The sequence below is a fragment of the Pseudorca crassidens genome, chromosome 1 (assembly GCF_039906515.1).
Source record: "Pseudorca crassidens isolate mPseCra1 chromosome 1, mPseCra1.hap1, whole genome shotgun sequence".
Lineage (NCBI taxonomy): Eukaryota > Metazoa > Chordata > Mammalia > Artiodactyla > Delphinidae > Pseudorca > Pseudorca crassidens.
Window position 1 is genome coordinate 27,797,531 of NC_090296.1, and position 23,245 is coordinate 27,820,775.

A 23,245-nucleotide genomic window follows, 5' to 3' on the forward strand; every position below is an offset into this window, starting at 1 on the left:
TTTGCTTTGCCTGTCACAACGGGGGGGGGAAGGAGCTACCCTGAGCATCAGCTACCAGGAACCAAGCCCTAAGGAAACTGATGAGAGAGAACCTCCTTGCTGTAGCCCCTCATCACACACCCAAGTCTACACCGAGTCCGTGCACAGGAAGGGGAGCCTCATTTACCAAGTTTTGTTGGGAGACGAAAGGTTAAAATGCAGGATTCTGCACTGGAAGCGATGCTGATCCTTGGGGAAGGTCTTCTGGCCTGTCTCCCACAGGGCTCTGAGCCCACTTCCCGTACTCTGGGCATCCACAGGCACTGGCTTCGGGGGTGGGCAGCCCAACGATGGCAGTGTGCCTTCAGAGGCTCGTGGGCTGGACTCCTCCCATAGTTAGGCTGCAAGGAAGTCAGATGCCCACGTGCTAGGACACAGCTTTTCCAGGCCTCTGCAGAGTTTAGTAATCACACTAGCACAACATCGGCATAATCCCAGGGGTTAGGAGACACTGGGCAGGGGAGGTCTAGAGCTGAAACCTTGCCTCAAGCCAACCAGAGCTGTTGGTGGGCAGGCTGAGGAGGTGCCGGCACAGCGGAGCCGGCCTGTTCCTCTCTTTCTCCTGTGCTCAGCAAGACGGCCACCAGCAGGGGGTCCGCAGGCAGTGGTAGTCCCACTGAAGGCTGCTGAAGGGGCTGCATCCGACACCTTCCATGGCGATCCCTGTCGCTTTGGGCCCCAGCTGGCTCTGCAGGGGCCATGTGTGTGGGAAGGCCCTGCCACGGCTCTTGGGGAGTGGTGTGGGTAAGGCCAGCGGGCACTTAGCCTGGGGATTTCTGAGGAGCAGTTGGACATCAGAGCAGGGGAAGCAGAGCACACTGGTTTCAGCTCTGCCAGCACTTGTGGATTTGATGCCCTGAAGATAGCCCTGTGTTATCTGAGCCACTGCTGCCCTCAGACCGTGCTCAGAATGGCAGCCTGTGGAGACGGCAAAGTCGTGTGTGCTTTATCACAGCTTCCCAGGGGAGGTGGAGTCCTCAGCAGGACACGCAGCGCCTGTGTCTCTGAACCACATGTTGCCCCACGAGAGCATGAGGAAAGCCTCGCCTTCACGTGAGGTGCTGGAGTTCCTCGCGTGGGGCCTGGCACGCAGCATCCTCCAGCGCTGGCCGTCTGGCCGGGGCTGAGTCAGTGTAGTCGTGGGAGATGAGAGTACCAACTCGAATGACCATCCCACTCCACAGCATCTGGCTCTGGTCCTTCTCTTGTCTAAAGAAGGACCCTAGAAACGTCTAGACAATCTAGAAAGCATGATGCAATGAGGAATGGAAAGTGAGAGGTCACAGTGAGATGCTTTGGGGAGGAAAATCAAGAAGATGCCTAGAAGGAGAATTGAAGATTCTTTGAGAAAACCCAGCTTCCCAAGTAGATTAACAAGCCGTGGAAAAGAAGCAATATTAGCTGAATCTCCGGAGCTTTAAGGGCTCCTGAGGCCAAGAACCAATAACGACCCCAACCCCACAGAACTTAAGGTTTCAAGCCCTGGCCAGACTGGTTTCTTTTAAGACATTTATTTAGAAAAATAACCCTTCCCTACCCCTCCTCCCTCTGTGCCATGGGACTTGGGCGTTATGCTTGACATAGCTCTGGATCCGGCCTCCCACCCACGTGAAGGTCCAGCCCACGCTGCCGGGCGGTTGGCCACGCTTCGGGAGGCCGTTCACACGTCCAGCAGCTGCGTCCTGTGTTCCATCCCGGTCCAGGCCTCCGCCTCCGGGTCTCCGGGTCGAGAGAGGGCGCTGAGGGACGAGGGCCGCTGGCCACAGTCTGCGTGCCCCTCCCGAGGCCTGGGAGCAGCCGGGGCTGGGGGCTCCGCTCTCTCCCGCCCTCGGGGAGCTCAGGGCTGGAAGCGCGGGGAGCTGACGTGAGGCTGGTGGAAGGCGTGGGCGCTGTACACCACCTCGGGGGGCGAGGGCGCGCCGGGCGCCAGCACCGAGCACAGGGGCTCGTGGCTGCTCAGCACCGACGTGAAGTACTTCACCTCCTCCGTGAGCTGTTTGATCTCCTTCCGCAGCGCTGCATTCTGTTTCTCCAGGTCTTCACTCTCCTGCGAGCGGAAAGGATGGGCGTTGCAGGTTAATGTCAGCGCTCTGCAAGATTGCGGGGGCGGGGCAGGGGGGCGTTGTGAAGCGGGAGTCTGCGTTAGATTTTCACTAGCACAGCCATGGAGAAGGGCATCGGTGATTTTTTCTGCACATGCGAGTGTGCACGTGTGCATATATATTTGTATGTGTCCTGTGTGTGGATGGGTGCATCTAGAGCACACGTATATTTGTGCATGTATATGCATAGCTTTTAGCTTGAACCATATGAAATTGCTACTTGTCTGTTTTGACCTATAAGAATGGCGGTTTCATATGGTCCCAACTAAGAGAGACGTGTGTGTGAAGGCATGCGTGAATTTGCATGTGTGCTCCTTTGTGTGCAGGTGTACATGCATAGATCTCTGTGAGTGTGTATGAGGGTTGAGAGCGGCAAGTATATGTCGAGGGAAACCGGCTGGGAGGCTAGAGCCCAGCAAAAATCAAAAAGAGTTTGTGAGACCGTCTTAAACTAATTTCAGTCTTTTCCTCTCTATGTTATACGGTGTCTTCTCCTAACGTTACCATTTGCATTTAGTCTTACAAATGGAGTCCACGGTTAATTGTCTACTTCACCCAGATTCTAGAATGTTTAGGGTATTTCTAAATAGTAAATAGTCAAACTCCAGCACAGCGTTCGATTCCACGCCATTCTGCTCTTCCAGCAGCTTGTTCTGTGGTACTCTGGGTGTGTCCCAAGCACCTGTGCTTCCTTTTTTCCAGAAACACCTTTCCCCTGTTGCTTAAGGGAACCATCAGATAACATGCTAATCAGAAAAACTCAGGGTAAAGAGTGCTAATTACTGATCACATCATTAATTAATCAACAATGACACCCTGGTAATTAGCATTTACTGGAAAACGATCCCACCTTCAGAAAACCCAGGGGAATTTCATTTCCAATGTGATTTTAAGGTTCACATTCCTTGACTCAAATAGACCTTCTGGGCTAATCATTGGTACCCACAGAGGAAGGAAAAATAGCACTGGAGATGCAAATAAATTACATTTCAGTTCAAAAAGCGACCTAATATTTGGAGTCCAGATCTTATTTTTCTAGTTCTGTTTCACTTAGGTTAGTATTTTCCAAACTTGCTGTATCATTAGAATTAATCTGAGGGCCTGACAAAAATATAGTTCCAGGCCCTTCCTCAAATCTAAAGATTTGAACTCAGTGGGTTTGGGATTTTCTGTGAATTCTGGGAATCTGAAGTTTTAACAAGTGCCCCAGATTATTCTGATGATCAGGCAAGTTTGAAAACAATAGATATTAATGTTAAATATGGTAATAAATTTATTTTAATTATTCAAGCACTTATTAAGTGCCTGGCCTAGAGTATGAACTCAAGTGTTTGTTGATTGGCTGCCTGATGACATCAACGGCTGGACCAGAAGTTGACTCAGAATTACAGTGGGGAATGAGCAGATGTGAGATAACTTGACATTTAAATTTTGCCTTAGATAATCCATCAGGAGCATGAGCTACAGGTTAATGAGAGCTAGTTACACTGCCAATTGCCCTAACCCATGCACCTGGGGGTTCTTTTTAAGTGGTAGAGGAGAATGTGGCCTTATCCATCAAGCCAGATTCCATCCGTTTGTACAGAACAAATGTGAGCGTGCTCAGCCTCAGCCTGGCATTTCCTGTATGTGGCACTGAGCTAGAAAATGTGCCTAGGTCAGTACAGAGAAAACCCCCATCTCTAAAATGGGGTGGGGGAGTTGGGATACCAACAGCCGTGATGATAGAGTCAGGGACGTGGGCTGCCGCTTCTGCGGGGTGTGACCGGCTCATTCATCTTACCATTTGGTTGTTTCCGGGCACATCCCAGAGAGAGGGCATCCCCTCTTTACCAAAAGGTAAGATAAAGCAACACATGAGACCGGGGGGGTGTTGGTAAGACGGGAACTGGGGGCCGGGAGTCCTGGCCCCTTCCTCTAGCCCTTTTCCTCACCCCCTCTGAGAGTTTCCACTGGTGACAACATTTACTGTAAGTTCTGTGCTCCAAAGAGCCTGGGCAAACCCCGAGGCAGAAGGGAGGGGTGGGGTAGGCGGGCCGCAGGGACCAATCGCTCTGACCTTCTCTCCGCCTAGAGGCCGGCCCAGCTTTCGGGAAGTGACAGCGGGCTCTTCCTCCCTCAGCGAGCCCTGCTGAGCTCTGGCTTTCTCCTCTCCCTCTCCCCGCCCTCCTGGGAGATCCCAGAGCGCTAGGAGAGCATTCATAACCGCCACCGCCTCTAAGTAGAAAATAACCAACTGTGACAAGAAACTTGTCTTTACCTTGGGAAGCAAGACTGCTTCCCGCCAGGGCCCCAGAGAAAGCAGTACTGCCAGCCCAGGGGACCTGCCGCCAGCCAGACACTTAGCAGAGGAAGAGTTTGACTTCGCTCGCAGAAGGAAGTGGCTGATCTGGGGTTTTCATCCCTCCACATCCCCACCTGCCACTGCTTGGTCCACTCTGACCCTCCCTGGGGCCGTCATGCTGTGGAAGGGGCTCTCACACGGGGACAGATGGCAAAGGTGGCCATGGGAGCAGCTCTTGACCCAGAGGTACCATGATCACACCCCTCTAATTTCCCCCTGAATTCCCAGTGGGGGCTGGAAACCAAGAACTCAAGGGGAAAAGGAAAGTAATGTTTAGAAAGTAAATTTTGGCTTCTAACATGCATGTCTTCTCCTGTGATGGGGGAGGGGTGAGCCTGCCCTTGGGCTTCCAAGTAACCTGCTTTTTACTTTTTGGAATTCATTCAGGCACTTCAGGCTCCTCACAGTAACCCTCTGAGGTGGCTATGCAAGGCCAGCTGCTACTATCCCTACTTTACAGATGAGGCCAACTGAGACCCTGGGACAAACCTATTGCGCACACCCCCCAGAATTATTACAGGTTGGTGGCAGCAGCTGCTAGGGCAAAGGGCTATAGATTCACCTCAAGACACTGACTTTCTCAGAGGGCCAGAAACTCTGAGTGATTGATCCAAAGCCCCATAACCATGTAGGTGCAGAGCAGGGCTGGGCTCAGGGCTTCCCCATCCTCAGCCCTAGGCTCCTTTTAACACACCCATGGCTTCTCCTGAGAGACTTCGTGACTTAGGGTCTCTGAAGGTCACTAAGATCAGTAGCCTTCCAAGAGAAAACTGGGTCTTGCTTTGGGTGATCCTTAAACACAGTACAAGAACCCTGAGTTGGTTACACTCTTCCAATCACAGAGCTGATCATCGCCTCCTGACCTGAGTTGGGAGGGAATCTCCTGTCCTGCTACTCTGTGAGAGGGTTAACTCGAGGCCAGACCTTCCCCAGATGCACAGTGAGGTCCGAAATATGTGACAATGGTGGGCTCCATCAGTTAACTGTGGACGGGGGTCCTGGTCCTTGTCCTGGCTGGGTGACCCTCGGTGACTCCCTTTCCCACTCTGAGCCCCAGTTGCCTCACTTTAAAACAGGAAGACTGGACCAACACAATGATTCTCAGCCTTGGTCACACGCTGGGATCAGTGGGATCCCTGGAAAGTTTTAACAGTATTGATGCCTGATTCTGATTTAATCCGTCTGGGTGCACCTGGGCATTGGGCTGTTAAGGGCTCCCCAGGGGATTCTAATGTGCAGTGAATGTTGAAAACCACAGGATTAGAAGATCTCCAAGCCCTCTGCAACTCAAATATTTCAGATTTTAAACTGACTACCTGTGTATATTAGCCAACCAGAGCCTCTAACTGTTGGGAAGGGGTAGGTGTGTTGGGAGCAGAGTACATAGACTCAATTTATATGAGAAAGATTAGTAGAAACCAAAATTTTAAAAGAATAATCCAGTTTGATTTAATAATAACTAACATTTATTGGGTGCTACCATGTGCCCAATTACATAATTACAATTATCATTATATTTAATCTTTGCAACAATCCTATGTGGTAGATAATATTATTAGCCACATTTTACAGAAGAGGAAAACCTAAGGTACAGAGAAGTTGAGTAACTTGTTCAAGGTCACACAGCTTGTCAGTTGCAGCACCAGTGCTTGAACTGAGACAGTCTGGCTTCAGAGTCTGTGCCCACCATGCTCTCTTGCCTTTGAAGTCTGTTTAAATCTTATGATATCTGGTAATTATCTCCTGTGAGGCCTCAGCCTGGTTGACTTTCCAATTTCATCTTCCCTCTTTTCCCGCCTCGTGCAAATTGAGTTGCTAATGTTCACAGTTCACACTCACCTGTGAGGTTACTTGATGCCACCCCTACCAGGAACCACAAGCAGCTTGGGGGTGGCTAAGGAGGAGGCTTCTGGGGGTGTGGGAACATTCTGGGAAATTCCCTAGTGGAGGGGCCAAGTAACGGGTCACTGTAGAGCGCTTGAATGATGGGGAATCCCCAGGTGGGTCCCTTACCCACAGGGAAGCCAGTTGGGACCAAGGCTGAGGACAGGCCCTGACCCAAGGCTCTGGCAGGGCCTCTCCAGGCCTTCTGAGCAGGGCTTGGTCCTCCTTCCTGCCAGTTCTGGTTTGTGCCTTGACCTTCTCCTTGAATTTTCTAATCACACTTTCCAGAAGGGTGAAAATAGTCCCTGTGTGTTTCCTCCTCAACAGAACATGCAGTCATTTATTGGCAAGGTGACCTTTCAGCTCCCACCCACACTTCAATGCGAGAGTAGTGTGTCAAGCTCATGTCCCTCACACCCAGTTCTTTGTTCAGTCTCCAGCAGTTTCGGACCCCTGTCCCCCATGCAGACATAGGGTGGAGCCCAGGTTTCCTGGAGGAGTCTGTGAACTGAGAGGTAGGGCACATCCCAAGCCATAGTGGGATCTATGCCTACCTTTCCCCTGAATCCTGGGGAAATTAACTCCAACTCCTGTTCCTCACCAGATGAGAAGAGAAGAGGAATCACTAAACCACAGGTCTTTGCACTGAATAATTCTGGAGAAATCTTCACTTTCATACCTTAAAGCTGAAGCTCCAGGGCCGTCAGCACCTCATCATCCACTGATGTTTAGCCACGTCAGCCATGCCCCTCAGGCCCCTGCCTGGGTTCCTCTCTCCTGTTCTTTGGCTTTCAGGGCTATGATTTCATTGACCTCGTGTGTGAGAAACACTATAGGTTGGCTCACTCAATATCTGTTCCAAACTCCTTCCCCCTGCTTTCCTCTAGAGAGGCTGGGAAAAGAATTCCTCAATTACCCAGCTTCCCCTGCAGGTAAGTATGACCATGCGACAGAGTCTGACCAATAAGACATAAGCAGAAATGGGGAGGGGGTAGGGGGTAGGAAGAGAGGGGACGAGCTTCTCTCCTCAGGGAAAAAGGTAGAGCTTCACCAGACAAAGGCTACCCTCCCTGGACACGGATTGATGCCTGGAGGTTCAGCAGCCATTTTGCAGCCCTGAGGATGAAAACTCATCCACATACTGAGGATGGCTGTGCAGAGAGAAAGAAGGAGCTTGGTTCTTTGACGACATCCTTGCACTATCCCTGGACTGTCTACTTCTGAACTTCTTAGTATATGAGAAAAATATAAAATACAAATGGTGACTTGTTGATGCCTCTGTTTGATAGTTTTTCTATAACTCATAGCAGAATGCAATCCTGACTGATACCTCAAGTTAGAAAGGTTATCACTAGCAAGTCCAATTTTGAAAAACAAACAACTAATCATTGCCATCAACATCAAGGTTTGAATTGTTTTGTTTTAAGCTGCCGGGCCTCTGAGACAGACTGTCTGGGTATATACCCACAAAATTGCCCCAAATTCACTGCACACATTCCACCACACGCACCTGACAGGCTTCAAATGTCACTGCTCCCTGATTCTCAACCCTGGCTGTACACTGCAGTTGCCTGAAGAGCTATAAAAAAATCTTAATTCCTGGAGCTTCCCTGGTGGCGCAGTGGTTGAGAGTCCATCTGCTGATGCAGGGGACACGGGTTCGTGCCCTGGTCCGGGAAGATCCCACGTGCCGTGGAGCAGCTGGGCCTGTGAGCCGTGGCCGCTGAGCCTGCGCGTCCGGAGCCTGTGCTCCGCAACGGGAGAGGTCACAACAGTGAGAGGCCCGCGTACCACCAAAAAAAAAAAAAAAAATCTTAATTCCTCGATTTCACCCCTGACAGGTTCCAATTTAATTGTTCCAGACTGGGTCTCAGGCATCAAGATTAAAAAAACACTTCCCAGGTGAGCTTAATGAGGAACGACTTGACAATTATGTTCATAGTGGATTCCTCTTTAAAATAATATAACAATATAAATATATACAATGTTTGATTTTGTTAAATTTATTATATCATATGTTATATATTTATATATTTTTATTTTATTAAATAATTTTATTGTATAACATAGTATGAATAATATAACTATAATATAAAGAACTTTAAAGAAGGAGGAGGACATTTCTAAGTCAAAAATTTTTTCTAAAAGTAAATGACTGGGTTTCCCTGGTGGCACAGTGGTTGAGAGTCCACCTGCCGATGCAGGGGACACGGGTTCGTGCCCCGGTGCGGGAAGATCCCATGTGCCACGGAGCGGCTGGGCCCGTGAGCCGTGGCCGCTGAGCCTGCGCGTCCGGAGCCTGTGCTCCACAACGGGAGAGGCCACAGCAGTGAGAGGCCCTAGTACCGCAAAAAAAAAAAAAAAAAATTAATGACTGTTCAAGGCAAAGAATCACATTTGGTGAAAATTTCAAGTAGCCCAGGATAGTTCATTCTTACAGAAAGGTGAGAGGTAAGGCACTTATTGGAATCTCATTAATGATAACTTTATCAAATTAGTTGTCCTTTAGATTGTTGAGCTCCATGAGGACGGGAGCTATCCTTGTCTTCACTGTTTTGTCCTCAGTGACTGGGACTGTGCCTGGCACATAGTAGGTGTTCAGTAAAATCATGTTGCTTGATTGCCTACTTGGAGTCTATAATAATTTACTAAAATCTGAGACCTACATTTGAAGGGTCTGCTGTTTGTGATGTCCATGAAATTCCCCAGGGAGTGCTTAACCAAGCATTTAAGTATTTTTATAGCTTCTACTTTTAACTCTAGGATAGTTACGAGTGAGTGTAAGGTATTCATTTTCTTAAAAAAGGCCCAGTCAAACCCCTGCTTTTGTTCCCCAAACTGAAGCTATGGAGTGGGGACAGCAGAATCACACCACTGTGAGAACCCTGCATACAGTTTCCCTGGCTTGAACTTGACCTGTCTGAACCATACCAAGCAAAGGAGACTTGACCAGTGGTGGTGAAAAGCCCAGCCAGTGAAACCGTTAGCGTTCTTTTTTTTTTTGGCATGTAGGATCTTAGTTCCCCGACCAGGGATCGAACCTGTGTCCCCTGCGGTAGAAGCACGGAGGGCTAACCACTGGACAGCCAGGGAAGTCCCTTTGTGTTCTTAAAGTTCATATAAATAACTGGAAAGTAGGGCATATGTTTTCATATATGATAATACATCTGATATCTTTACCTGATTGATTTATAGGAAAATGCCAGCCTCTCTGCATTAAGCAAATAAAGTCTTCTCTCCAATGCAAAACAGACAAAAAATGCACTATTGCTTTGTTTTTACATTTGTTCAGAGAACAAACTCTCAAACAGCCCAGTGAGGTGTAATTGCTTCCCATTTTGTAGATCAGAATTTAGCTTCAGATATATCTGCCCCCACTCTGTCCCCACTGAATCTGAATTCATTCTGTTGACCCTCCCCCCACCCCCCACCCCCAATCTGGTTCCTGCTCCCTGCAGCACAGTGGCCTTTGTTCCTGAGTTCCTCCTCATGCTTTCACAGTCCCAGGCCCCACAAGGCATCTTTCTGACCCTGACAGGCCCCTCACAGTTTGACCTGAAGTCTCTGCAAGAGAACATCCTTTCCCCAGATCTTCCCAGGCTCCTTCTCTTGACTCGTATTTGATCTCAAATGTCAGGGCCTCAGAAAGACCTTCCTTGATCACTGTCCCCATCCCTGTCCCTAAGTCTCTGTCAATATTGCACTATTTGGTTTTCTTCAAAGCCCTCTTCCCTTTGTGTGATTAGTGAAACAATAAATAACGATTGGTCAGTTGATTTTCCAGTCTGACTTCTGGTTGAACGTAAGGTCCCTGAAATCAGGGACTTAGTGTGTCTTGTCCCAGCTGAATTCTCAGCGCCTAGAAAAAATGCCCGTAGGAGGCATTTCACATATACTTGTACAGCAGAATGAATTATTTCTGCTGACGTGAGCTCTAGTACTAGGAGTATGGCCTTTGCTTTTGTCATTTTCTGGACCTCCCCAAACTCTTAGCTATAAGGCATAGTCTTGTGCCAGCTGAGTACCTGGAAAATATGTTAGTTACAGAGTTATCTAGTGCAGGAAATTGCATTTTGGTACCAGGAATCTAGTCCCCTCTGCTTGGCTCTAAAATTTATTACTACTCTTGAATTTTCCTAAGAGCTTTAGGTCACCCTCCTTGGTTCCCCTAAGTCCAGCGTGACCAGATGTTTACAGGGACAGTCCCAGTTCATAGCTACCCTCCTAGTGTAATTTCTACTAGTGCCTCTTTTCACTCATAAGTGTTCCTATTTGGATGATAAATGATAAGATCTCCTACCAAAGCCTGCCCCCCAAATTCTAACTCAATGATACCCTCTCTGTTCTCATCCTCGATTTCTACCAGAATTCACTCAGCGCTCTATTTGATCTTTTTTTTATGTCTTTAAATAAAAAATATACAGTATAACTAAAGACATTTTTTAAAAAGTATACCCACCCATGATCACAGTCCTCTAAACGTGACTCTTTTCATTTGTATATGTTGCCATCTTGTCCTTTTTAACGAACATGGATACTTATTTTTATAAAATCTCAGAGTACATATACAATTTGTATTTTCCTTTTTGTCATAATTTTGTCATACTTAAAAAATCACCATAATTATTCTTTTAATGGTGACGTCAACAAATAGATGATCCACAATTTACTTAACATGGCTTTCTAATATTGGACATTTTGGTTGCTATTATAAATAATGCTGCAGTGAACATCTTCCAGTTCATGTAAGTATTGCTGTAAAAGGGTTATGTAATATATACAGTGTCATCGACAGTGAATGTATATATTAATTTTACTACAACTTCGTTGGGATTTAGGTGTCGTAATTTTAAATAATTTATTTTGCCAACTAACTTCTTGAAGGTTTCTTAATTTCATTTTAATGTTACAAGTTATCAATTACCAAGAATAAGATTTCTGCATGTCTATTCGCTAGTACAGCATTCTCAACCAAGGACAATTTTGCCCCCCAAGGGAACATTTGGGAAGATTTAGAAATATTTTTGATTTTCACAACTAGAGGGGTGAGGTCGTGCTACTGGCATCTAGTGGGTAGATTTTACATTTTACAGTGCAGGGGGCCAACCCCCTCCCACATACACAGCAAAGAGTTGTCCAACTCAGAGTGTCAATATTGCTGAGGTTGAGAAATCCATAGTGTATATTGTTTGCACAATCAGAATAGAAAATTGGGTTATTTTCATTTTGGTAGGAAAAAATGTTACGTAAGCTTTCTGTTCATAGCCTTTGCCCACTTATCTATTGGAGTCTTGATGTTTTTCTTAAAAAGAATGTTCTTTCTATAGTATAAATATTAAATCAAGGGGACTTCCCTGGAGGTCCGGTGGTTAAGACTTCGTCTTCCAGTGTGAGGGGGAGCAAGTTCAATCCCTGGTCGGGGAGCTAAGATCCCACATGCCTCACGGCCAAAAAACCAAACCATAAAACAGAAGCAATACTGTAACGAATTCAATAAAGACTTTAAAAATGGTCCACATCAAAAAAAATTCTTTAAAAAAGAAAATATTAAATCTGAAATTATTTAATTTGACACAAATATTTCCCCCAATACGTCATTGTCCTTTTGATTTTGGATTACAACTTTAAGACCTTTTTTAAATAAAGGAACATTTAAACTTAGCCCCTCTCAGCCTGGGACTCTCTGCCTTTTTCGTCTCTTGCTGCGTGCTTGGGTTTTGTTGCTGAAGAGTGCCTAGGCCGTTTACGTGTCCTAGTTAATGGCCTACTTCTTGGCTCACCCTTTGCAAAAGGACATGTGAGGGCAACACCATCTGCCGAGCAAAGTCCTGTTCAGCAAAGTGGCACAAAAACAAAAGCAAGAGGTGGGAAGGCAAGAGGTTTGGGTTCTTGGGTGTCCTTAAGGAAGATATCAGTGTCCTCACTGGTAACACAGCAGGGTGACCTAGAGTATCTCTGAGTTTCCTTTTAATTCTGTGATTCCATCAAGAATGGTGTATGACTATAGTTTTTGTTATTCCCTCCACAAGCTACCATGTGAACCCATGGCAGGCTTCTCTACAGATACCCCACAATCTGAAGGGGACTTTGTCCTGTGGAATCAATCTATGGAACCCCTTAGGACTCAGAGGGCCAGACCTAGTCCTACAGAGCAGCTTGGGGTTTAGAGAGACTCCCTCATCCTTTCCAAGAGAAAGTAGTCTGGTAGCTGCTGAGAACAGCTTCATGAAGACTTCAGCTGAATGGGTGTCGTCAATTTCTGACCTGGGACATGTAATCGCATTAGACAGAAATTCCTTATAATGCCAAGACTGGTGAGAAGCTGGCCTCCTTTCAAACATGCCTCCCGACCATAACCATACTGACCCATTGTCAGTAGGACAAGCAGTTAGGGCTGGTGAATTCCTTAGTGTGTTTTTCCTTCCCAAATGAGAATAGTCTAATTTTTTATTCTGATTTTTTAAATGGTATACATTCATCATAATAAAAAGAATTACAGAAAAGTACCAGGAATAAGGTGAGCTATTCAAAATTCAACCACTCAGAAATAACCATTATTATCATTTTGGAGAATATTCTTCCAGACATCTCTTTATGCATGCAAACATGCCCTCCAAACCACAAATTTTACATCAATGGAATTATACTCTGCATACTCTTTGTCACTTGCTTTTTCTCTCAGTGCTATGTAATTGACATCTTTCTCTGTTGATAAATACAGATCCACTTAGTCATTTTTATTGCCAGCATAAAATTCTAGCATATGAATGTGTCGTAATATACTTAATCTCCAGTAGTTGGGTATATGTCCAATTTTATAGTATTGATAAAGTGTTTACTGTTCACAAATAATGATGAATTGAGCATCTTTGTGCATCGTTTCTTCAAATTCCTGTAAGTGGAATTGCTGCACCAAAGAGCAAGATGTTAATAGTTATTGCTACACAGCTTTATTTAAAAATGGTCTCAATGGCTATATCAATCTATTGCTTAGAGACATCATTAATTTCTCGACTAGGCCTAATGATGGAGGAGGAAGAGTGTCAACTTTGGAGGATGTTGCTTAAAGAACAAGAGAAAAAAATTCAGGAAGAGATTCAAGGAGGATCAGTTAGGGAAGATGAATACATCTTCATGCGAGTCCAAAGGAAGAGGCTGTGTTGCCTAGTGGTTAGGAAGATGGGCTCTTCAGTCAGACAGACCTAGTTACAAGATGTATGACCTCAGACAACTTACTTAACCTAATACAATTAATATGTTTTTAATAAAAAGAAGTTCATAGCAATAGAGGCCCAAGAGAAATGGCTCTTTTCCACAGAAAGTTCACTGATTTTACACTGAACTTCTTTAGGGTGGAACTAGCTAAAACATACTTTCTAGCTTTTTGTTTTGTTTTATTTTATTTTATTTTACCTGTGATTTCTCTATGCGAATAAATCTTATGGCATGGTCTCCCAGAGAGAGAAAAAAACTGACGGAATGAAAAAGGACCATGAACAGGCTTCTCTCCCAGGCCTTCCCAGAAAACCAAGAACAACAGTGTCTCTTTCTAAGAAGGCCCAGGAAGTTAATATCTTTGCTGAGCTTCGTTTCCTCCATTACTCAGTTTCCCTCCAATTGTAAATACCTTATTTCTCACAGCAACAACTTAATTTCAGGCATAATTTACACTCATGATGTTTGTTACATATGGCATTAAAGATCTACCCTGGAACCTGTAAATCTTTTTCTTATTTTAAACTAATGTGAAACTCCTTCAGGAGCCAGCCCCAGGCAAGCACCTGTCCTACCCCCATCTAAGTACCTGAAGTTCCAGCTCCAGATTTGGCCCTGTTACTGTACTTTTATTCCAGTTCCACCCTCAAGGCCAGGTCTGACTTGTCAACATCACAGCTCTCGGCTAATATTGCTGTCTGCCCACCACCCCCTCTACTTTTAGCCTTTTCATGAACAAAGTTTCTCAACTGATCTCAACTCTCCTGCTAACCTGGGATACAGACTCAAAACACTTCCTGCTCCAAGGCACCAGAGATATCCTACAATTACCAGGATAACCACACAAATGAAACTGGTCTGTCATCTCTTACTAGCGCTGGAGACCTTAGGATTACTCATTACAAATCCCAGCTGACAGTTGGTTGTCCCAAAGGACTGAGATATTTATGTAGGATGTTCAAGGGATAAAATGTCACAATGGAAGACTATTCAATGTTTGAAATCAAATTAGAAAAGAAATCATCCTAATGCATATGTAATAATGATCGATATTGGGAATTTAAATATCTACATTATAAAAATAAAAGCACATGATAAAAACATCCAAACTATATAAAAAGGTAAAAAAAAATGCAAAGTATCTCTCTCCTGCTTTAGACCTTTTGTCCTACTTTTCAGAAATATATATCGTTAGCAATTTTGGGGGGAAACCTATTTGAAAATTTTAAAGTTTATACACATATGCACATATGTTTTTCTTTTTATTAAAAATATGCATGGGAGACAACTATATACCATACTCATACTTTTTCACTTAAGAGTATATAGATAATCTTTTCAGATTAGCACATCTGTATATAACTCGTTATTTTAACACCTTCGTGGTATCCACTGAATGAACAAACGATAGTTTATTTGAGTCCCTTACTGATGAATATTTAGCTAGTTTCCAGTCTTTGCTATGAAAAACAATGCAGCAATGGTTATCTTTACATGTACATAATTGTGCAATCTGTGGGTATGTTTCTAAACAGACACCTAGATGTAAAATTGCCGAGTTACAGTGTATGTGCACTTGTAATTTGGATGGACATGGTCAAATTGCCCTCTAACGGAACTGTACGCACTTAGACTTCTAGTAGTGTGTGGTGGTACCTGCTTATCCATCACCTTGGCAACATGGTGTATTAGCAACATTTTTTGTCTTTGCCAATCTGGCAGGGGATCTAACTGTTGCTTTGTCATTTCCCTAACTAAGTAAGGTCTAGCACCTTTTCCATATTTATTTGCCATTTATTTCTCTCTTTCTGTAAATTGCCTATTCCTAATTATCGCTCATTTTTTCTTTTGGGTTGTTGAGCACTTTCTTATTCATAAGAGCTCTCATATATTAAGCAAATATGCCCTTTTTTGGTCATTTGTGTTGCAGGTATTTTTCCCAGTCTTCACTTGCCTTTGATTTTGCATATTAGGTACTTTGAGCTGTATAGACACTTTCACTTTTCATGTATAAAGGTAATGTATATCAATCTTTCCCTTTATGGCTTCAGGGTTTTGCATTTTATCCGGAAAAGACTTCATTCCAAGATAAATATTTTAATGCTAATTTTTTCAAATTTCTTTAATTTTTTCCCACATTTAATCTATGTGTGTGTTGTATAAGAAATGAAAACTCTACCTTTTTTTTTTTTCTTCAAATGACTAGCCAGTTGTCCCTATTTATTTAGTCCCTACACTATTTATTGAATAATTCATCTTTCTCTCTCTGGTTTGAAATGCCATCCTAGACATTTTGCATCTGTACTTGTGTCTTAGGAACTGACATATGTATTGGGGTCTTAAATTTGAGCTTGCTTGGGGGTCTATTTCTGTGTTCTATTCTGTCCAATGTTTTGTCTTTTCCACACTGCTTTGAAATCTATATTTGTAATTCACTTTAATATCTTATTCAGCTAATCGTCTCTAATCACCCTCCTTCTTTAGAATTTTCCTGGAAACTCTCACATGGTTATTTTTCTCCAGGTACTTAGAATAGCTAATTTCGTTTTCCTCCAATACCCAGAAAATCCTAGTTTATTAAGATCATATTAAATTAATTCAATTTCTAAATTAACTTAAGGAAAATTGCTATCTTTACATAAGGTATATCTTTCCATTTATTTGAGTGTTTTTTTAATCACTTAGAATAATTTTGAAGTTTAAAAAATTAAACCCTGCATATTTTTTGTTAAATTTAGTCCTTCCTTCCATTTGCTGTTCTTGGTATTATAAACAGAATCTTTCTTCCTATTAAATTTTGTAATCTAATTTGCCTAGGAAAAGTTATTACTTTTTGTGTTAACTTTGAAAGCTGACTGGATTCCTATTATTTTTCTTAGTTTTTCAGCTGACTATCTTGGATACACTTATTAGCTACTAATATCTTTTGAAAGTGAACGGGTCAAGATATGACCTTCTCCTTTTAATCAATGTCTTTACTATGCCTAATGGACTCTATAGTTGACTGCGAGAGAAAAGGAACTGAGTGCGATGAGTGCTGTTTGAGACACCAACCAAAAGAGAATTAAAACAGAATGTGGGAGAATTCCTGGTGGTCCAATGGTTAGGACTCCTCATTTCCACTGCAGGGGTCATGGGTTCGATCCCTGGTCCAGGAACTAAGATCCCGCACGCCATGAGGTGCAGACAAAAAAGACAAAAACAAAGCAAAAAAACCCCACGGAATGTGGACCTTGTTGATAATCACAAGTATGAAAAGAAGCACCTGATTCGGTTTATGTGAGGGATAGTCAAGGCCAGAGATGTTATAACATTGGCATGAGGTTAAACACATTGCTGAAAGCAGCAACTTCCCTACTCTGCTATTTCAAAAGCAATCAATATACAGTGTTTCGGTGTAAACCACTTATAGGATAGATACTGAAAACGTTAAATAATAGGTATCCCACACTCTCACTAGAGAAACAGGATAATTCTTTTGGTATTTTAAGAGAGAGAACAGTGACGAAGTTGAAACCGAGAAATCAATGTTTATCCCAGCATATATGAGGCTAGCACACTAATACAAACTTGGTACTGTACGCTCAGCAATTTCTAAACCCTGGTCTTTAACATCTTGTAGATGAGTCCTATGGCTATGTCTGAGGGCCAGAGAATGGTTCCAGAGCCTCAGCATGTGGAGACAAGCACAGAAAGGAGTGAAGGGCAAACCAAGCACCCAACCTTAAGAATGCTGGTGGTAAAGTAGAAGGTTTTCTACCTGAATCACAAACATAATTAAGAGGATAATGGATGCAGAAGATGGGTGATGATTGTCTGAGAGGAAATGAACATTTCAGATCACAGCCAAACCCTCTGTTTGATGGTGGCAGATTTACCTGTTGCTGCCAAAAGCTTCCACCCAAAGTCAAGAAACATAAATCGCATTGGTTGCAACCCTCAGGCTTGCTGTGTAAACTCTGAGGTGTCCTACTCACTGGGCAAAAATTGAAGATGAGTGCCGGGGTGCTCAAAAGAAAGGAGTGGGGAGGAGTTTGTGTCCAGGTGTGGGAAAGATGAGAACATTCTAGAGACTGAGGCTGGGGGTTTGAGTGTGGATGCGGTGACTACATGACTGGGGGCTCCAGGGACCCCCAACCCCCAGAGATTATCCCAATAGAGCCATGCCTAGTATAATCAGATGGGCTAAATCTTCTGGTTCTAACTCTTGTCTTGCAAAGAGAGACAGATTAGTTAGTGTTGAAAACCTTGCCACAGCAAAGAAACATACATGTCACCCTCACTGATACGTCCCCAAGGGGTTGAAGGAAGACCAGGGGGTTGAATTTCCAGGGAGACAGTGGCGCAGCTCGAGATAAGGAAGACTCCTCTGCTCGTGTTAGGAGGCAGGGAGCTCTCTATCATTAGAAGTGACCAATACACTGGGAACCATTTCCGGAGGGTGTTGTAGAGAGCCTCAAGCATCAAACGTGTGTCTGAACTTTCCAGCCTTTAAGAAATCTTTCAGCCCTGAGATCCTGTGATTTATATATTAGTATAAATTCATATACATAAAATCTTAGTTGTGATTATCGTTTCTTCTAATAATAACTATTATTAATATTACTTTTATTATCCTCAAAACTTTTGAATATTTACGATATGTCAGTGACTGACGCTTGACCTCTTTATATGCACTATCTCTATGAGGTAGGTAGTTACTGTCCCATTTTCCTAATAAGAAAACTGAGTCTAAGGGAGGTTAAGAACATCTCTAAGGTCTAAGGTGGGTCATACGGATAAAAACTGGCAGAGCTGGGATTCAAACCATGTCCTTATGACTGTGGCACTGCTGAGCTTTACTTAGTTTCCAGCGTTTTTTATTTTTTAATATTACAAACTTATAAAGCTTGTAACATATTTCCAGTCTTGGGACATTGTCTACTTCTACAAAAAGGTAGGTTTTATCCTTACTAATTTCTATTTATTTGTTCATTTGCTTGCTCCAAAGAATATTGAATTAGAATCAGACTGCGATGGAGACAAGTGAGTGATCCTAGATTTTCAAGCTTAAAATAATAAACTGGAGTGTTGTGAGCCCCTAAGCCATAATGAAATCATGGAGAACATATAAGAAGCAGGGCCACCACCAACTTAACATTTAGACTACTGATCACAGTCATCAAAGAGAAGAACAGACTTGGTGTTCATTCATTCTTTCTTTCAATTCAACAAATATTCATGAACATAAAACTACATTAGTATGCAATGGAAGACATGTTGAATATATTTCAAATGAAACACGAGCATCCAATCAGAGATCTTGGTGCAGCCTGCTCTCTGCTTCCTTACAAGGCTAAAAGCAGCATCTTTTTACCTAAAACTACATCTTACTTTTTCTTGACAGGAATAAAACAACTGTTCTTTAACTGGCCAATTACCAGGCTAATCTTTCAAATAACCATAAGCATATTCATTTTTGGTGTCAATTGCCCTTTTTACCATTGGAATGAATTACTGGGATGCCAGAGGTTTGGGAAGGGCTCAGGAGGAGGGACGAGAAGGCAGAGGTGTCAGAGGAAGGGCTGAAGGGACGGAAGAGGAAGGAGCCAGTGAAATAAGAGCTGGTCGAACAGGGAGCAAATTGAGGGGCAAAGCGAAGAGAAAAGAGGTGGTAAGGTGTGGGAGATGAGGAGGAAGCTTTGCTTTATGAAGCACACAGCCAGAATTTAGAAACACTGACCAGGATCTTGGACTGCTGGGAGAAATGCAGTTCAGATCACCCAAGGCGCCTGCTCAAGCCAGGGATCAGGGCTTCCCTAGAAAGTGTGAGACTGGAGGCAACTCAACCAGGATGGTGACCATCCCAGATACGTGCACCTGAAACTGTATCTTTCACAGACCCCTTGGGATATCATCAAAATAGAAATTTCGAAATCAAACCTTAATAATGTTCAGAAAAGAGGTATGGGGTGCAGCACCCTGTGGACCTCCTTGTCCCAAATGCAAACCTCAGGGTGGCTGCCCAACTGGCCTCCCGGGGGATGGGACTATATGTGTTCCCAGCACTGTGGGACAATGGGCTCCTCTACACCTTCTACCTTCCTCCCAAAGGCAGTCCTGCCTTCTGCTCTCTGGGTTCATGAGGGATGGAGCTGTCTCAGGCTACCCCATCTCTTAGCATGTAGATCTGCCTTCCACCAGCCTCTGGGCTGCCCACACTCAGCTCCTTTACTCCTCGTGCCCCCTTGGCACTCATTTCTCTTTCAGCCTCCTGGCCCATCCCCTGTTTCGGAATCTTCTCAATGCACTCACAGGAGAGCCTCCCCTCCCCGCCTCACCTGCATCCCTCCACCAACTCCCCCACATACACATCCCCACGCAGGCAGACTCAAAGCTATGGTCCAGGAGTCCACAGGCGGTGGGGAGCAACGCCTACGGCTCAAGAGGGTGAAGAAAGGTCTGAACACTCACCAGATGGAGGGTGTCAGCTTTCTGTGTCTGCCTCTGCCTGCTCTTCTGGGCAGCAATGCGATTTTTCTCCCTTCTCTGAACTTTTCTCACATCATCAGATGAGTCCTGGGAAGCAGAGATGATGAGAATTAGGGGAGTCTAACACTCTCTTCTGAGTGGAGGCAGGCTCTCATGGTGTTTGATATCCTGCTGTCCACCCTTCCATTTCTTCATCTTTACTTGCCCGTCCACTCCCCTATTTACCAAAAGGCTGAACCCAAAAGGGAACCTTTCTCCACACTCTGTTACACTCTCTTAGGTCTCTATAACTTTGGCCAAAAGATACAGGAAGAGGGCAAAAGAGCTTGAGAACTCAATAGGGCCGTATTTGGAAAAAGATGGTTAAGGCGATGAAGTGTGTTTTATCACCTCTCCTCTTCAGGTCTGCTCCACCCTCACCCTCTAACTTTTGGCCTAGAACCTTCTTGCTATTTTTTTCCCCAAAACTCTGTTAAGTACCTACTATGTGCTAGCTTCTGTGCAAGTGCCTTTTCTCAGAGGTGCTCCTGTTGAATTCCCCAATTCTGTGAAGTTGATACGATTATTTCCATCTTATACGTGGGGGAAACTGAGGCTCAAAGAGCTTGCCCAAGAGCTCACAGTAATCTGAGAGTTACATCTTCCAATGCTAAGTCTGATGCCTGTCCAAGCCACCCCCGCCCCTGCCACCACTACCCTCCTGGTTTGTACCCCTTGTGTCTTCTGCTGTGCCCGTGGACCGAGGTCCCTCTCCCAGATCTGCCTCTTCTTCCCCTGCATTCCCTTCATTATGCTCAGTGACCTTGATATCCCCCATGGCCCTGAGCACAATGCCTAGTACAGACTGGAGACCAAGAACAGTTTTAATGGTGGAGATTTCCTGGCCGCGGCAGATAGTGGATGGGTGCTTAGGAGGACACAGGGAACCTTGGGTGTTCTCTAAGTGCACCCCACAGATGGGCATGTGCTCTACGTGCGCAGAGAGGTTAGCTCCGGCTTTCCCCCAGATGCTGCAGGGTAGGTGGGGGAATCTGAGTGAAACCCTTCTGTACCTTCGGCCCTGTCCCCTCTCACGACCCCACAGGCTAGAGGCACACAGTTCCTCGGGCAAGACTCTGCCCACCAAGCATATGTCTCACCAACGTGCCCAATACTTCCAGGCCATTGCAGTCGGAGGGCAATTGGTTAGATAGGAAGGAAGTGCTCTTTCTCTAAGGGGGATGGGGAACGAGGTTACCAGGAAAGCCATGAGTAATTTCCTTCCTAAGAAGAGTACAAACTTCCAGGTAGTCTGAACCCCTCTGATACCATCTTGAGCAGAGGACTGGATTGTTCGTCCTCTAGAGGTCTCCACTAGGACTCCTTCCTACCTGCTGCTCTCCCGTTAGATGTTGATGACAGAAGCTTTAGTATATGTTTACATACTGTTATTTGGTCTGCAGCATTTTGAAAGCCCTCTTGGATATCCAGGCTAATGAAAGAATGCAGTTTTTAAACCACAAAGTTGGATAAGGAATTGTCCTCCACTGATGTATTAGATGAGAAGGAAGAGGGCTTCCTATCGAGAGGGCTGTCGAGGGATGTAGTGAGGAGAAAGCCCCAGGAGCTGCAAAGGCAGCCAGGGTGCCCCGTTTTTGTTTTCTTGTTTTTGGCAACCCTCAAGCTGAAAGCTTTTGAGGTGGAAGTCACAACCTAGACTCCCAATGCTCCCAGAATCTCCACCTTCATCTCTCTGGTTTCCCCAGAGGTGAGCTGAGCTACTAAGGAATGTCTCCGAGTCCCCAGAACCATCTCCTGATTCATTTCCTTCCTCCCCCAGCCCTCTCTCCGCCACCCGTGCTAGGAACAGTAGCCATGCCCAGGAGGTAAGATAGATCCTCTGAGCTGGCACGGGGTCCTGCTCCTTTCAACTTGCTCTTCTGCCGCCTTTTACTTTACCCCCATCCCTTTCCTCTCTTGTCCTGCGGGCTGTCTCCTGGGCAACCATCTAGCATTCAGGGTGTGCGTGCCCGTAGCCCGCGTTAAGACTCCTCCTCTCATTTTGCTGCCTTGGAGAGAGGTAGACTCTTTCCTCTGAGAGACCAGAGTTCTTTGGTGCTAATTCTCCTCTTGGCTTCCTCGAAAGCTTCATGGGGTGGGACCCCAGGTGAGGTGGAGGCGATGCGCACCATCGGGGGATGAGGAGGACATAATTTGGCAGGATGGGTGGAAGGACGAGGGTCTCCGCCAAGATGCACAGCCTCACTGCAGATCCTGTGTCTTTAGTCTAACTCCTGCCACCAGCCATCTCCTGGCCTCTCAGCTCCCGGGGCAGGCCCAGGCAGCCCGGCCCTCTCCCCGCCCTTCCCCGGAGAATCAGAAGGCAGGAGGAGGAGAAGGCAGGACCCTACCTGTTTGCTGGGGGGCGGAGAGCGGCTGAAGCTGGAGTCACTGCTGTCGGAGCTGTGAGGCATGGCTGCAGTCTTCCGGGCTCTCCACGCAGCCCCTCGCGCCTCTGGGTTCTCCTGTCCCCAGCCGGCCTCCCTTCCTGACTGCTCCCGGGCCACCAGCCCACCCCCCCTCCGCAGGGCCCTCCTCTAGCCCGCCTTGCAGCCACCTCTGACCCCAGCGGCCTCCTCACTCTGGGGTGCAGAGGCTCTGCTCCCCACAGGGACATGTCGCTTGCTTTGGGGCTTGCGCCCTCTCTCTCTCTCTCTTGTGGTTTCTGGTAACTCGCGCTGGAAGTCACATGGGCGGAAACTTAAACAAGTTAGAAGTTAACTTGAGAGAAAATACATATCTGGGAAAAGACCCACAGAATTATGTGAAAGAAAGAAAAAAAAAATACACAAAACCCCAGATACCTTTTGGCAGTCTGAAAGAACAGCTCTCTTCAATTGATGGAGATAAAAGAGAAAAACAGCGGAGGGAGGGAAAAACCCCAGCCAGAATTAGCAGGTCTGTCTTCTGTCAACATGGGCAGAAAGGAGAGGACAGCAAGGAAAGTTTCCATTGTCACCCGACTTGATTTTTAAACCAAAATAAAGCAGCGGGGCTGGGATTTCTTTCTGGTTTTCACCTGAAAACAGCTGCCGGTCCTGTCTTGCGCGAGGCCTTCCCCTTTCCCCTTGTAGCCCGGCCTGCCTTGGGGTGGGCTAGGGGCGAAGGGGCCCAAGGGCACGGTCCTTTCCTGACTATCAGACAGAAGAGA

The 23,245-nt window shown here is 45.4% G+C and overlaps 1 protein-coding gene across 1 annotated transcript; it reads right to left on the reverse strand.

The window, feature by feature from the left end:
• Positions 1-1,553: 1,553 nt before the first annotated feature.
• BATF (basic leucine zipper ATF-like transcription factor) lies at positions 1,554-22,881 on the reverse strand. The gene is made up of 3 exons (XM_067738451.1): positions 22,446-22,881; positions 20,038-20,142; positions 1,554-2,086 (listed from the first exon to the last, which is right to left on the reverse strand). The coding sequence occupies exons 1-3, from the start codon at positions 22,506-22,508 to the stop codon at positions 1,877-1,879; spliced, it is 378 nt and encodes a 125-aa protein (XP_067594552.1). The 5' UTR covers positions 22,509-22,881; the 3' UTR covers positions 1,554-1,876.
• Between the last annotated feature and the right edge of the window lie 364 nt (positions 22,882-23,245).

What these genes read in the sequence shown, in the direction of transcription:
- BATF (XM_067738451.1), bottom strand. Translation starts at nt 22,508, where the DNA reads ATGCCTCACAGCTCCGACAGCAGTGACTCCAGCTTCAGCCGCTCTCCG. An exon ending in CTCCGCCCCCCAGCAAACAG is followed by an intron (nt 20,143 to 22,445) that starts GTAGGGTCCTGC and finishes TCTGCTTCCCAG; the next exon opens with GACTCATCTGATGATGTGAG. An exon ending in AAGCTGACACCCTCCATCTG is followed by an intron (nt 2,087 to 20,037) that starts GTGAGTGTTCAG and finishes TTCCGCTCGCAG; the next exon opens with GAGAGTGAAGACCTGGAGAA.